The 16,729-nt window shown below is 36.6% G+C and overlaps 1 protein-coding gene across 1 annotated transcript in view; it reads right to left on the bottom strand.

Moving 5' to 3' along the window:
• Nucleotides 1–16,729, bottom strand: part of LOC106869324 (leucine-rich repeat-containing protein 15) — a 39,389-nt gene that overhangs the window by 9,803 nt on the left and 12,857 nt on the right. The window contains exons 9-13 of the mRNA XM_052978053.1: nucleotides 15,790–15,861; nucleotides 14,614–14,685; nucleotides 13,584–13,655; nucleotides 13,139–13,210; nucleotides 6,693–6,764 (exon numbers count right to left, since the gene is read on the bottom strand). Coding sequence (XP_052834013.1) covers nucleotides 6,693–6,764; nucleotides 13,139–13,210; nucleotides 13,584–13,655; nucleotides 14,614–14,685; nucleotides 15,790–15,861 — 360 coding nt within the window. The remainder of the gene's footprint in view (nucleotides 1–6,692; nucleotides 6,765–13,138; nucleotides 13,211–13,583; nucleotides 13,656–14,613; nucleotides 14,686–15,789; nucleotides 15,862–16,729) is intronic.

The raw sequence follows: 16,729 nt of genomic DNA, 5'->3' as shown, positions 1-16,729 counted from the left end.
GAATACGTATTTTCACACTTCCTATTCCTCTATAACTTGGTAGTAATGCTATTTTTGTACTTCTTAGAATGTTGGTCGCATGTTTGGTTGCCTCTTCTATAGTGGCGAACCTCACCTCTACCGTACCGAACTTTCTTCCTCTGTTGATGTACGTGGCTTCATTCACAATTTCACCCAGGCACTCCTCGATTTCCTCTTCCGTCACCATTTCAATTTTACAGGTTTCGACAGCCGGTGTACGATACACAACTGTCCTCAGAATTTTGTTTTCTTTAGTCTCTTTTAGGAGGCACAATTTGTATGAGTCTCCCTCAACTTCTATCAAATTCCTGCCTCTGGTCACCTCTTCCATATCCAACTTGGTTTCCAGCGACACTGGCGTCCTCACTGCAGTGGCCCTACCGTAGCTTTCCATACTGGAGACACTACCACTTGCCATAGCTGGGGAAAATGCAGCAGCTCGCGTGAAACGTAACAGCAATAATTCCACAAAAATCACAATTATTTACCGAGACAATTCACATAGTTTTCACAAAGTAACACAACAGTATTCACAATAATTCACAGAGCCTTTATACCGCTAATCAGTTCGCCCGGCGTGCTAACGTTTCTGCCAGCTCACCGCCTTACTACCAGGCCAATATATTAAAGAACGGCAGCTGTCCAACATGTGTACGTCAACAACAAAATGAAGTCATTGATCATTTTGTCTCCATGTGCAGTCTTCTTGCGCCTACAGAGTATCTCAACAGGCATTATAGAACTGCACAATATATTCACTGGGTAATTTGCAATAACCTGGACTTGTCCATGATAAAAACTGGTGCATGAAAAGGATCACATTGCATTCCTCTGAAACTTCACCATTCAATCTGACAGAAAGATAGACGCAAATAGGCCAGACATTATATTGAAAGACTTCAGACAAAAATCATGCCTCCTCATTGATATGACTGTTCCAATCGATATAAACGTATCTGTCAAGACCTACCAAAAACTGAGCAAATATGAAGATCTTGAAATAGAAATTAGCAAAATGTGGAACCTGAAGACAAAAACAATACCTGCTATCATAGGCGCCCTAGGAATGATAGCAAAAGGGGATGATTGCTATCTAGCACAGATACCACGAAACCTCAAAATGGTAGAAATTCAAAAGATAGTGCTCATGGGAACTGCCTATATCCTACGTAAAAAAACTGTCTATGTAATCTCAAATTTTAAAACAACTCATAATTTTCTTGTTTTCTTAAACATTCTCTAGAACAACACTATGTACAAAAGCAAATATATGACATATTAGGTATAACACCAACATGAACTTCTAGCTTGATGTCTCTTGAGATCTCTGGATGAGACTTGGAGTCAACTTGTACAAATGGAAAGCAAATGTCAAACATTAAATAATAATTATTATTTTAGCAAAATGAAGTAGATTGATACGTTTAGTTTTTGAACCTGTGGAAGATACACGAGATATCGAAATACCGTTCGCTTGATGACAATGGCACTCCTCCTTTTTTTGCTTCTATATCTTCTGGAGGAGTTACCTCAGTCCTATAAATATTATTATCATTAATAATAATAATAATAATAATAATAATAATAATAGCAATTGTTAAACAATTCAGTGATGACATCAGGATGCAATTTGGTTTCGATAAATGTGCAAAAGCTACATTTAGCAAAGGGAAAATGACAGAAACATCTAACGTTAACCTTCATCAGCAGAATGTCATAAAGGAGTTAGAACCAGCGGAGAGCTACAAATACCTAGGGGTAATTGAAGGGGAACGGAATCAAACATTCAGTGATGAGGGAAAGGATCAGAAGAAAATGTTATCGCAGGATAAGAGCAATACTTGAGGAGCTTCGGGTTATTGAAAAACTTGACTACGCTGAATGGGCGTTCCCAACAGTTTATATCAAGAAAAAAGATCTGCGTATGTGTTGAGTATTCAAGAGAGATAAACGAATATTTGATACCATATAATTACCCGTTACCAAATCCGGAAGAAATTTTTGCGGATTTGGAGGAAAATGTTTTCGAAGTTAAACCAATCTGAAACATACCTACAGCTACAAGTTGATGAGAAATGTTCAAAATTACTAACGATAAATACCAATAAAGGATTGTATAAATTTAATCGACTTCTCTTTGGTATTAAGCTAGCTCTAGGTAATTTCCAGCAAGTTGTGGACACTATGCTCGCAGATTCGAATTTCGCAATAGCTTACTCTGACGACATACTGAAAAAAGTGAATCTCGTGGTCAGCATGCTGAGCATGTTAAAAAGTCTTCGAAAAAATAAACGATTATGACTTCAAGCTTAGCTAGGAATAGTGTGAATTTTTTATGCCAAGAATAAAATATCTAGGGCAGATTATAGATAAAAATAGACGTAGACCACGCCCGTCAGAGGCGAGTCCAATAAAAATTATGCCTCACCCGACAAACAAGATTTGGAAGCATCCCTAAATAATTTGTTAAAAAATACATTAAGTGGAACTGGTCGGACAAGTGCCAAAAATATTTTAAAGATATTAAAAATAGCTTAACATCAGGATTGTCTTTATCACATTTTTACCCAAATTTAGAAATGGTTGTGGCATCAAACGCTAGTGAAAGTGGTACTGGAGCTGTGGTTTTACATAAATATGAAGATGGTATCGTGAAAGCTCTATCTCACGCTTTGCGCTCCTTATTGCCGGCTGAGAAAAGTTACAGTCAAATAAAGAAGCATTAGCCATCAAATTTGCAGTAAGGTAATTCCATAAATTTATACAGGGAAGACGATTCCGTCTGCTGACCACTGCCCTTTATTGTCAATCTATGGATCAAAAAAGAGTATTCCCACACTTACAGCCAACAGACTCCGGCAGCGGGAAATGATCTTATTGAATTATGACTTCAAGATGTAGTATTTTCCATCTAAAAAATTGGGACATGCAAATGGTTTGTCGAGTGTAATACCAAAATACAGTGAACTACTAGAAGACACACGGGTAGCGGCGATAAGAGCCGAAAATGAAATAAAAAAGTATATTGTGGAACGTTGTACGTGAATTGCTTGTCATATTGGAGGAAATAAAATTGAGGCAGAAACGGACGAGTTTATCAGGAAAAATGAAAAAAAAAATAGTGAGATCAGAAGAAACAAACGAAAGACATGCGTGCTGATGGACGTAACATGGTTTCGAAATTGTATTCCATATGTAATAATGTGTTTATGTATGCACAATGTCACATTTAAAACGTGAGAAATGTCTTGCATAAGTTTACTGTTCCACTCGAAAATTGTATTTGTAATATCCATATCAGCTGACTGATTTCGTTGTCTGAAAATGCAATCTTTTCCAGACTAATAGTAAGGCATTTTCTTACTACAAAACCAAGTATTCGAATTATTAATGGTACAGATATATATTTGTAATTCTGATATAGAAGCTGGAGGTATCGAAGCAGTTGTCCATATTTGGTGACCTTTCTCTTTGATTTTCAAAGAGATAGTCACATCAGCAGAACAGCTGACCTCTATGGTGGTACATACATTTACTTGCCTGTCCCAAAAAATGTATGTATGTCATTGTTTAGTTTTATTTCAAGATTTCTTGCCAATAGAGAAAGAGCCGGTTTCCAGCCTAGGTCCAACCTCCCTTCATTGGAATTTCAACATCAACAGCAGTGTATTTTTTATATATGCATGTATGTATGTGTGAAGTTTTGTATATTTTGTTTTGTGCATATATTCCCATGCATATACTTGCATATCAAGACATGCTCATATATACTTAAATGATAAATTTCTGGGAAGTTTTACTGATGTTTACAGTTCCGGTAATTGCTTGAATCTGTGGTCTTCGAATCAGCTTTTTACTTTCTGGTTTTCAGAAGCCTAATCTCTGAAGATTAGTATTTAGGCAGTGTGCTATATATCTCAGTGCCCTAATAATTACAGGTATAAACCTGAAATTGTCATCTGGATAGAGTAACTGCATATTTATCAATAGTTTAGCGTAGGTATTTTCTTTTTCGCTTATCTTCAGCTTTATGTTAACATCCGCTGGGCAGCTGATTTCCACAACTCCCCACAATTTCTCTTCTCCATCCCAAATCATTATGTTAGGTCTGTTGTGTTCCCATTTTATTGAGGTTGTCACTGGGACATTCCACCAGCCCTCCTCTTTATTATGAGTGGCTGTAGCTTCCACCATACTGTGAGTTTTATTTCTTTGTCGTCCGGATTATCCGTTTTAGCTACAGTGTCCTAGCTAAAACATCATATCATATTGTGTGTGTGTGTGTGACAGAGAGAAAGAGAGAAAGAGAGAGTGTGTGTGTCTGTGTGTGTGGATGTGTGTAGGTAGGTTTGTGTGTGTAATTATCTAAAAATCGCAATCAGAAATAAACAAGCCCTGAGGGGCTATTATTAGTATTGTTTATATAATATTATATTATAGACTGACGCGGCGAACTGGCGGAACCGTTAGTACGCTGGGCAAAATGAAATGGTCGTCGACATTTCGTCTGTGCTTATGTTCTGAGTTCAAATTTCACCGAGGTCGATTTCGTCTTTCATCATTTCGGGGTCGATAAATTAAGTAGCACTTGAGAACGGGCCGATATAATCGACTTACACTCTTCATCGAACTTGCTGGCCTTGTGCCAAAATTTGAAAGCCGTAATATATTATCGACTCATGAAGACGACGAGCTTACAGAATCGTTATCATGCTGGACAAGGTGCTTGGCGGCATTTCTTCAGTTTTCTCGCTCTGAGTTTAAATTCTGAGGCGATCTTTACCTTTTATCCATTCGGAGTCGCTAAGTTAAATACCAAAGGAGTACTAAGGTGGATGTAATCGAGAAGCCCCCAGCCATAAATCTTCAGACATTGTGCTTGTAGTAGAAAGAATATTATATTCTTGGGATAACCAAATTACCAAATGGTTTCATGATGGAAATGCAGAGGCAAAAGCAGCAACCATCAAACATGTCGAAATGTAACTGTTATGGATATTCTTCCTTTTGATAATTTGGTCATCGTGTGAATATATCATAATAATACTAATTGTACATGTGTGTGTGTGTGTGTGTGTGTGTGTGTGTGTGTGTGTGTGTGTGTGTGTGTGTGTGTGTGTGTGTGTGTGTGTGTGTGTTTATGTATATAGTGTGTTTATGTATATATTAGGTCATCCCATATATAATGCGGTTTTTTCAATTGCATGAACAAAAAGTCGGAGGGGTCAGGATAAACTACCTGCATCAACTTGCTATAAAAAACAGGTAGTAATTCTACCTTGTACTTATTCTTAGTGGAAGCTTTGAAGAGTGCAGTTCGATTTTAACAGCTTTCAAATTTATAATAGAAGTGACAAAGGAGCATATTCAGCATATTTTGCTCCATGAGTTCAATAAAGGCAACAATGCAATGGAAACAGTGTCAACAGTGGTTCCAGAAATTCCGAGCCAGCCACTACAGCTTAGAAGACGAGCCATGGCCAGGAAGATATGTAGAACTTAACGAGGACGACCTACAAATCCTGGTGGAACAAAATCCCATCGTAACTGTTAAGGAACCAGCAGAGATGCTTGGATTTGATCATTGAACCATTCTTCCTCACCTCCGTGCCATCGGAAGATCTGCAAATTGGTTCAATAGATTCCTCACATTCACTCTCGCACGCAGAAACTGAATGTGAGTTCTGCTGTCACGTCTCACGAATGAACCGTTTTTGAACAGAATAGTGACTGTGGACGAGAAATGTTTTTTCTAGAAAAATGCGAAGCGCCGAAGCCAGGAAAAGGAGAAACACGGGGAACGCACGCTTTTAAAAGGTCTCTACCCACATAAGGTTTTGTTATTTGTTTGGTGAGATATGAAAGGTTTAGTCCGCTTTCAACTTTAAAACCGAAACTAATCGATAACAAAGGAGTCCTGTTGCGAGTTGCTTGAGCAGTTTAAGTCAACGTTGGAAAAAAAATGACTATCTTTGGTTTCAAAATGAAAGGTGTTCTTCCGTCAAGATAATGCTCAGACACATACAGCGAGAATGAAATCCCAAAGGCTGGAACAGTTTGAATGAGAAACGGTACCCCACTCACTACATTTGCCGGACATTGCTCCATCTGATTATCATTTATTCGGCAATCTTCAAAATCATTAGGACGAAAAAATATAAATTCTGTAGACGAGGTCAGAACAGTACTGGAGAAGTATTTTTCGTCACAGACAAGTGAATTTTAGAAGAAAGGCCTTGCAACTCTACCAGAGAGATGGGAGAACATTATAAAAAAATGAAGGAGAGTATATTTTAGATTAAAAAAGAACTTTAGTTATCTTCATTTTGAAAAATAAAAGATTAAAAACCGCATTATATATGGGATGACCCAATACATACGCATACACACACATATATGCATATATGTGTCTGGGCCATTGTATCATCTCCAGTTTATTATGTGCATTTATAAACATGGATGAAATTAGACTAAATCAACCCTCATGCTATTTGAACATAGATTTACAATGATAAAACACAATACTCAGAAATAACCATATCGAACCACTAAAATTTAAAGCAATTCATCGATATTTATTGTCACCCGTCTTTCAGAAAGAACTGAGAAAATGATGACCTCTTCTATAAGATTTTAATTTTCCAATAAGCAAAGAGATTCGTTGTACTTACATATTAGTTATGCTGGGGAGGAATAAGAAAGCACCATCTTCATAGTTTTTTATTCGGTTATCTCTCAAATATCTGAAAAAAAAAAGAAAGACAAATATTATACACATTAAAATAAAAGTAAATAAATCTTGTTTTCTCTTGTCTAAAATGCTCTTTACCCAATACGAACTGAATAAATGCTCGTTGTTTATTTCTCTGTATTGTTCTTATAGCAGTGTTGTTTGGACAGGAATAGGTTCCTTCAATCTGATTCAGATTTCCTAAGCTAAGAGAAAATCCGCTGTGAAACCCCAACAACAAAACATGGAAGATGATAAAATATAAAAATGACACAGCAATGAGACTCTGTTCTGTTCATATGATGGGGTCTATACAACATTCTCATCTATGATAGAAATATCATTTTCGAAAGAGGTACAGGTACTGCTCTGTGGCATAACAATTGCTTGTCACAGACATGGATTCCTTAGTCGCACTGTGTGCCACCTTGGGTCGAATAAGCCCTGTGAGTAAATTTTCTACCGGAAACTGTGTGAAAGTTCGTTGTATATATGCGTATGTGTCTGTCTTTGCGTTTATCCCCAAGCACACTTGAGAACAGGTTGTTTACATCTACGTAACTTAGCGGTTCGGTAAAAAAGCTTGAGACTGATTAAGCAACAGATTTTAAAAAGTAAGTATTGAGGGCGATTTGACCGACTAAACCCTTGAATGTTGAAACCCAGCATGGCCGAATTCCAATGACTGGAACAAAGAATTATAAAAGTATATACTTTAATGGCAATGTAATGTTATAAGAACTTTTCAAAGAAAATAAAACGTGAATTATTACAACACTGACTGTCTTCAGAACAGTTCACAACTTTAAGAATCCTATTCAGAGTGTATATAACAATTAATGTTCATCTTTAACCGTTAGTAGTATATATATACTAGGTACTATTAAATTATATTTAAGATTTGAAAAATTCAGAAAATGTAAAATAAGGTTAACTCGTCGAAGTTTATTGGAAAACACAAAGAAATCTTTATTAGAAACATCAGAACATTTCTACGTGGGTTCCATTGGTTGCACGCAACTTGCTGAGTTGCCATTTTACTGAATCTTTCAAATTGTAAAGGTTCATTATGGACATCCTGTATATCCTTCATAATATCAGTCCATACACACAGAGGCAAAATGTTGTTGGAAATACTACTTGAAGGTTGTATATAATTTGAATTCTAGAAAACCTGCAAAGTACCATGTATTAAACTAAAGTACCGGAAAGTACGTCAGTTATACATGAGATATTATCTCAGAGTACAAACGTACTCAAGAAACTCTGTTAAATGAAATCCATTCTACAATATATAAAACTCCCACAGGCATACATACATACATACATACATACATATTGGTACAAGAAGCTAACATTCTACCAACAGTATATTATCAATCTGTAACCGTAAGCTTTTATTGGGAACAGTATCATACTACAGTGGTTAGCTCTGTCAGAAACGAAATTCATCTCCAAATGCAGAACCACCCAGATGGCAAAAAAGTACCGGCAAATTGCATGCCAGAACTTAATGTATAAAATATATACAGCATGCTTAAACCTCTTCCTGCAGGACTATTGTGAAACCAATAACATCATCACAGCAGAACAAGCAGCTGGGATGTGCCGAGTAATTGTTAATCAACAAAGGTGTGGTGTGAGAGGTGCGAGAGCATAGTAGGGACCAAGATTCAACGTGGCTAGACTACAAGAAAGCCTATCACTCTGTTCCCCACTCATGGATGCTAGAAGACCTTCAGCTTTCTAAAGTTCCAGTGAGAAGAGTCAAAGCCAAAGCTGACCTGACTTGCTAGTGGACCACCATCTTGAAATTAAACACAAAGAGTGACTGTATTATCGCTCATAGAATACAATACCACAAAGCATACCGCAAGGAGACAACTTCTCTGTGATGTTTATACTTTCTGTAGCCCCCTTGTCATTCATGTTAAGGAAGTCTGAAGGTTCACAAGGAGATATAAATATCAAAATTACACCGTTTCTTTGTGGATGATTTGAAACTTTATGCAAAGAATATCCATTACGCGAAAAAGAGCCTTTACCTAGTTATAACATTCTCAAAGATGTAGGGCTGGAGTTTGGTTAGGATATATGTTGTTATATGGTATGAAAGGGGTGGGGGCAAATATAAACCAGTTTAGCAATATTTCCATTAATGATTTGACTGTTTTCCCTATATCTGACGAGGAACGTTACAGGTATCTTTGGGTGGATGACAACATATCTTGTGTCACTAAAGGGTATTACAGCCGAATAAAAAAAAGATTGGAGCTCAGAACTCTCTGCATTCAATAAAACACTGTGTTTGCAGTGCCAGTACTTTTACCAACATTTGGGCTGCTTCATTGAACGGAGCACTGGTGGAATATCCCAGTGAAGACCTCAATAAAATGTATGCACAATAGACCTGATATAATGATTCGGGGTAGAGGAGGGAGACTGTGCACAGTTGTGGAAATTAGCTGCCCAGTGGATGTTAACTTAAAGCTAAAGATCAGTGAAAAAGAGAATACCTACGCTCAACTATTGAGAAATATACAGATACTCTATGCAGATAGTAAGTTCAGGTATATACCTGTAATTATTGGGGCCCTGGGATATTTAACACACTGCCTAAATACCAATGTTGAGAAATTAGGCTTCTAATGTCAGAAAGGAAAAGCTAATTCGAAGACTGCAGATCCAATCCATCACTGGAAATGTAAGCATTTATAAAACTTCCCAGAAATTTATCGTTTAAATATATATGAAGATGTCTCGATTTGCAAGTATACGCATGAGACTACTAACATAATGCAAAACGCAAAAATCAGCACATATATCTAACTACCTATCTACCTACTTACCTACATTCATACATACATACATACATACCTACATACCTACATAGAAATAAAATATTGTTGTTGATGTTGAGATTCCAATGAAGGAGGCTTGAATATAGGTTAGAAATCGGTTCTTTCTCTATTGGCAAGAAATTTTGAAATAAAACTGAACAATGACATACATACATGCATGCATGCATACATACATACACACATACATACATAAAGTGTATTACTCATTATCGTTATTAATGTTGTATATATATATAATATAAATAATATATATATGCATATACACACACACACATGTATATGCCTACATATACAAGATTTCAGATCATGATGCAGAGATGTTTAAAGATGGAATGTTTAAATGTGTAGAGCAAGTAGTATTGGAAGGGGAGAAGTAGAAGTCTCGGTGGAGAGTGGGGAGTGTTGAGGCAGGGAAGGATGAGAGGAGATAAGAGAGTTGAGTGATGAGTGAGAGGGGTGAGATGGGTAGTAATTGAAGGGTAGTCAGCTGTTAGGTTTGTGAATACATGTCAAAATTTAAAGATATTGGTTATAGAACAATGGGAATTTGAGACAGTGAGAAAGGTGTTGTAATCCTTAATGTCGGATTGTTATAACGCCCACTTCGCTATAACAGTATAGTTGTTAGACCAGTAAAGGCACGACTATCTAAAACTGTCTACTTCGTATTCTCTCTCTTTATATACTAACCGACGTTACCTTATTTATCTGCTATATTCTACTTGCTTTTCTTCTTCTTCTTCATCTTGGTCTGTTTCTTCTCCTCCTCCACCTGCTTATCCCCTGCTTCTCCTCCTCCTTCTTCATATTCTTCTTGTTCTACTCTTCTTCTTCTTCTTCTCATTCTTTCTTTATCTCTTTGTTCCTCTTTCTCATCTTATCTTTTTCCTGCTCTTCTTTTGGGCTAGTGGCGTACATTGACTGGTAAAATGCCATACGATTTCACAATTTTGTTCACGAATTCGGCATTTACTAATGTGTTGTCTATCCTCTATTTGATGGTAGTATTTTATTATTATTATTATTATTATTAATGCTCGGGATTACATCGGGTGTCTTTTTGAACACTCGAAGTAAGTCCAGTTGAAAACATTTGTTTATACCCGGTTGGTGTCTTTTTTCTGTTTAAATTTTGTTCCAAGTTCCTAATAGAAACGCCAGAAACGTGTCACTGGATTTCTGTCTTTGGTTTGCCCCTTGCGGGGCTGTATTCATCCCCTCCAAATACGTTCGGTGGGCGTTTAATCATATAAAATTCAACAAGGTGGTTGCGCTCATCTTGAAGGAGTTAAGAAAGAAAATTGCGCCTCCCGCAGGTCTATTCACTACTGAAGTTTCCCCACCACACCTTCCCTCTTTTACTGGCAAAAATACAGGAGAAGGGGAGGAGAAAACGCAGGGGTAAAGTACGATGTCGACGTCGCAGCAGCAACAGTAAAGGCGGTAGCAGTAGCAGCAGTGGCAGAATTGAAAACAGCATTAACAGCAGCAGCAGCAGCAGTAGTTGTTTGCAAGACCAGTAGCAGGAGCAACAGCGGAGGCTGTAGCAGTAGTAACAGAGACAGCAGTTTCGTCAACAATGCTACGGATTTTAGCGGGGGAAAGAATGCTACAATTCTAAGCAGAGTCGAAGGAAATGGTAGTAAGAGTAATGGTGAGAGTAGCAGCAGTGGAAGTGGCCACAACTCCATCACCACCTCCACCACCACCACCACCACCAGCAACGACGACGACAACAAAGCCAAACAATTTCACGACATGGCGAACACAACCAGGAAGCTGTTTTCCTACGCACTCGATGAGAAAACACTTGAACTTTCTAAAGCGAAAGACATTAAATTTGAGGCGGGTAAGGCAGCAGTGCTCCTACCTCGCGAGATAATAGAGACAAAAGAAGACGGTCTATTTTTAGATTGATATCACGCAAACGCAGGAGAGCAGAAATCGCCTCCTTCAGTCATGTTGAGAAGGCCCTAAAACAAATCTTAATAGATGTGGCCCATATACAGGTAGGGAGACAGTTTGCCACCATCCAAGTCCTCTATAAAAGTGAGGACCTCGCGTGAAGATATGCGCAATCTCCTCCGATGGACTGACGAATGTGTTTTGCATCCCACCTACCTTTCAGAATGGACAACTAGGGTTAGGGTAACGGGCGTACCACCGCGTGTAAAGGTCTAGTTGATTGTCGCATGTTTGATAGAGAACCAAGACATAGGCAAACCGTATGATAATAATAACGATGATGCTGATGGTAATTATGATGATGATGAAAATGGTGATGATAATGATGATGATGATGATGATGATGATGATGGTAATGATGGGGATGATGATATGGAGGAGAAAGATGGGGATTATAATGACAATGATAATGAAAATGATGAAAAACGTGATGGTGATAATGATGATTGGGATGATGATGACCGTGATGATCATCATCATGACGTTAAATGATTACATTTATGAGGATGATAATGAAGTTTGTATTGATGATAATGATGATAATAATGATGCTGTAGTTGATAAAATGACGGCGACGATGATGAAGATCGTGATGATTAAGATGATGATGACGATGATGATGATGGTGATGATGATGAGAATGATGTTGGCCATGATGATGATAACAATGATGAAGTTGATGAAGTTGAGTGATGATAATGAAGTTCTTAACGATTATTACTATGGTGATGATTAATGAGATGACGATAATGACGCTGATGATGACGATGACGATAATGCCGATTATGATGAAGATCATGATGATGAAGATCGTGATGATGATGATCGTGATGATGATGATGGAAATAATGAGGATGATGATGAAGATTATGATGAAGATCGTGATGATGATGACAATGATGATGGAAATAATGAGGATGGTGAAGATGAAGAAGAAGCCAATGAAGTTGATGATGATGAAGATTATGATGAAGATGATCATTGACATGGTCATAATAATGATAAAGATGATGATGAAATACTAATGCAGATCATGACAATCCTCACAAGAATAATGGTAATGAAGACGACGCTAATGATCATAATGTTATGATAATTATCAAATGAAGAAGAATAGAAGAGAAGGTGTAGAAGAACCGAAGGACAACAAGAATATAAATACGAAGAGGATGAAGAAGAGCAAAGACAAAAGAAGAACGAGATGAAGATCAAGAAGTTAGGAAGAAGAAAACGATAAAGCTAGAGAGAAGGACGTGAAGAAGAAAAAAAGTAAAAGAAGAAGAGTAGAACAAGAAGAATAAGAAGAATGAATAGGAGGAGGAGGAGAAGATGGGATGAGCAGGAGGAGGAAAAGAAGAAGAAGAAGAAGAGGAAACAGGAGAAGGTTAAGAAGAAGAAGAAGAAACAGGAGAAGGTTAAGAAGAAGAAGAACAACAACAACAACAACAACAACAAAGCAGATTACATTTGGCTTCCTAATGTGAATGATAAAAATCGACAAATGATTTAATATCAAACATTGACAGTTATATCGTGAGCGAAGAAAACAGAGGCAACTTACAATGTTTTTAAATTACAGAGATTTGAAAACCATCCATCTTTGATGACGGCAATTGAGTTGTTGTAAAGATTTCTGCATTATAAAAGGGAGAAGTTTAGAAATAATATAGAATTGTTTCGTGATACAATGTTCAATATTGAGTGATAAGAGTGAGAGGAATATGGAGACGAAGGAGACGAAAAGAGGAAAGCAGTACAAGAAGATAAACAAGAAGGAAAAGAAAATGAAGACGTAGTAGAAGACGGAGAAAAGAAGAATAAAGAAGAAGGATGAGGAAGAGAAGAAAAAGAAGAGTAGTAGAGGAAGAAGAGGAATGAAAGGAAGAAGAAAGGAGATTAAATATTTCTTACTAACGTGAATGAGAAAAATCGGCAAATGATTTAATATTAAACATTGAGAATTATATCGCAACTAAAAGAGTCTCAAGAATACATAGGCAACTTACAAATCTTTTAAATTGGAGAGATTTGTAAACGATCCATCTTCGATGTCCGTAATTCTGTTCGAGGAAGCAGTTCTGCGTTATAAAAGGGAGAAGTTTAGAAATAAAACAATATAATAATGGTTTCGTGATACAATATTCAACATTGAGTGTTAGCAGTGAGAGGAATATAGAGAATAATTAGGATGAGGAGGAGGAAGAAAGGAATATGAAGAAGATGATTATGATTTGGATGCTTATAACGATGATGATGATGATGTTCATTACGATCGCGATCATGATGATAGTAAGTCTAACGTTGATGATCATGATGATACTGGCGATCAAAATCTATGTTCATGATGTCGATGATGATTACGATGATAAAGTTGATGTAGATGAGTAAGACCGTGGTGATGATGATAATAAAAATGCAAATAATGTTGATGATGATGATGATGATGAAGATCGTAATGATGAAAATGATAATGATTATATTGATGACGAAACGGTCACGATAATGACAAAGATGATGATGAAATTTTATTACTGTTAATTACAATCTTGGCGATGATGAAGTTAATGAAGATGAAGCTAATGATCATAATATGTTGATAAATATCAAATGACGAAGAATCGAAAAGAAAGGGAACAAGAAAAAGGAAAGAAAAAGTTAAAGAAGAAGAAGAAAAAGAAAGAAAGAAGAACGAGAAGAAAAACAAAATAAAGAAGATGAAGAAAAGGAGGAGGAGAAGGAGAGATGAAAGATGAGGAAGAAGAAAACAGAAGAAAAAAGATTAGTAGAAGAAGACGGAATATGAGAAGGTGGATGAGGGGGAGTAGGGAAGTAGGAGGAGAGGGAGGAGGAGGGAGGAGGAAAAAAGTGGAAGAAAAATAAGTAAAAGGAGAAGAGAAAGTGGAAGTAAGAGGAAGAAAGGAGATTAAATATGTGTTACTAATGTGAATGAGAAAAATCGGCAAATGATTTAATATCAAACATTGAGAATTATATCGTGAATGAAAGAGTCTGAAGAAAACAGAAGAGGCAACTTACAATGTTTCTAAATTGTAGAGATTTTCAAACCATCCAGCTTTGATGTGCGTCATTTGATTGCCGTAAAGACGTCTGCATTATAAAAGGGAGAAGATTAGAAATTATATAGAATAGATTCGTAATACAATGTTCAATATTGAGTGATAAGAGTGAGAGGAATATGGAGAATAATTAGGAGGATGAGGAAGAAAGGAAGATGAAGATGGTGATAATAATGAGGATTCTGATCACGATGATGATGACGATGATAATGATCATAAGATGAAGTAGAAGAACGTGATGAATAAGAGGAAAAAACGGAAGAAAAAGATGACGATGCAGATGATGATGATGATGATGCCGCTGATGATGATGAAGATGCTGATGATGATGATAATAATGGTTACGATAATTCAAATTATCAGGATGATGCAGAAGATGATAAAGACAATAATGTTGATAATGATGACGCAGGCGATGAAAATTATGATGATAATGAAAATGATGACCCTAGTCATAATAATGACAATGATTATGATGAGAAAGATGCTGATGATGGTGATAACAAACATGATGAAGATGATAATGAAGACGACGACGATGGTCATAATAATAATAATGATAATTATAAGTTAATGGAAGCAATAAAAGAAGAAGGAGAAGAAGAAGAAGAAGAAGAGAAACACGATGAATAGGTGGGAGAAAAAGAAGAGGAAGGACAACAACAAGGAGAAGAAGACAAAGAAGAGGAAGAAGAAGGCAAAGAAGAAGAGGAAGAACAAAAAGATAAAGAGAGAGAGGAGAAGAAGAAGAAGAAGAAGTGAAGGAAGAAGAAAAAGAAGATAAAAAAGATAACATTTAAGATGAAGAAGAAGACGAAGAAGCGGAAGAAGGTGGATTGGTGAAAGAAGAAGAAAATGATTAGGGGAACAAGAACAAGAAGGAATAGGAACAGGAGGAGGAGGATTAGGCAGAGGAGGATTAGGGAGACGAGAAGGAGGGGTAGAAGAGGAGGATGAGAAGTAGAGGAAGTAAAAAAGAAGAAATAGATGGAGAATTAGCAGAATGAAAGCAATAAGAAAGCAGATTAAATATGTCTCACTAATGTGAATGAGAAAAATCGGCAAATGATTTAATATTAAACATTGAGAATTATATCCTGAGTGAAAGAGTCTGAAGAAAACAGAGGCAACTTACAATGTTTTTAAATTGGAGAGATTTGCAAACCATCCAGCTCTGATTCCTTTAATTTGATTCCGGAAAAGTTCTCTGCATTATATAAAATAGAATTTTAGAAATGTATGGAATAGTTTCGTGATATTCAATAATGAGTGATAGGAGTGAGAGGAATACGGAGAATAATTAGGAGGATGAGGAAGAAAGGAATATGAAGATGGTGAAGATGATAGGGAGTCTGATGAAGATGATGATAATGACGGTGATCTTGATAATGGCAAGGACGACGATGATGATCATGCTGAGCATGATGATGACGTCAATGATGAACGTGATGATGATGGTGTTGATGAAGATGGAGTTGATGATGAAAATGATTATGATGATGATGTTCGTTATGATGAGGCTGTTCCTTATGATGAAAGTGATGGTGTAAATGGTGATGAAGATGATAATGATGGCGATGATAAAGATAATAATCAAAATCTTTAACATCATCATGAAGATGCTGAAAATGTTGAAGCTCTTCACGATGATGAGGATGGTAATTATGACGATGATGATGAAAATGGTGATGATAATGATGATGATGGTAATTATGATGATGATGATGAAAATGGTGATGATAATGATGATGATGATGATGATGATGGTAATGATTGTGATGATGCTGATGATGATGATGATAAGGATGATGATGATAATGAAATTGATGATAATGACGATTAGGATGGTGATGAAGATCATAATGATGATGTTGATCATGACGTTATAGGGTTACATTTATGATGAAGTTTGTATCGATGATAATGATGATGACGATAATTATGCTGTAGATAACAAAATGATGGGGACGATGATGAACATCGTGATGATTAAGATGATGACGATGATGATGATGAGAATGATGTTGGTAACGATGGCGATAATGATGATGAAGTCGATGAAATGGAGTGATGAT

This window comes from Octopus bimaculoides, chromosome 30, assembly GCF_001194135.2.
Source record: "Octopus bimaculoides isolate UCB-OBI-ISO-001 chromosome 30, ASM119413v2, whole genome shotgun sequence".
In the NCBI taxonomy this organism is placed as follows: Eukaryota; Metazoa; Mollusca; class Cephalopoda; order Octopoda; family Octopodidae; genus Octopus; species Octopus bimaculoides.
The sequence above is the reverse complement of the archived record's forward strand: the minus strand, read 5'-3'. Positions and strand labels throughout refer to the sequence as shown.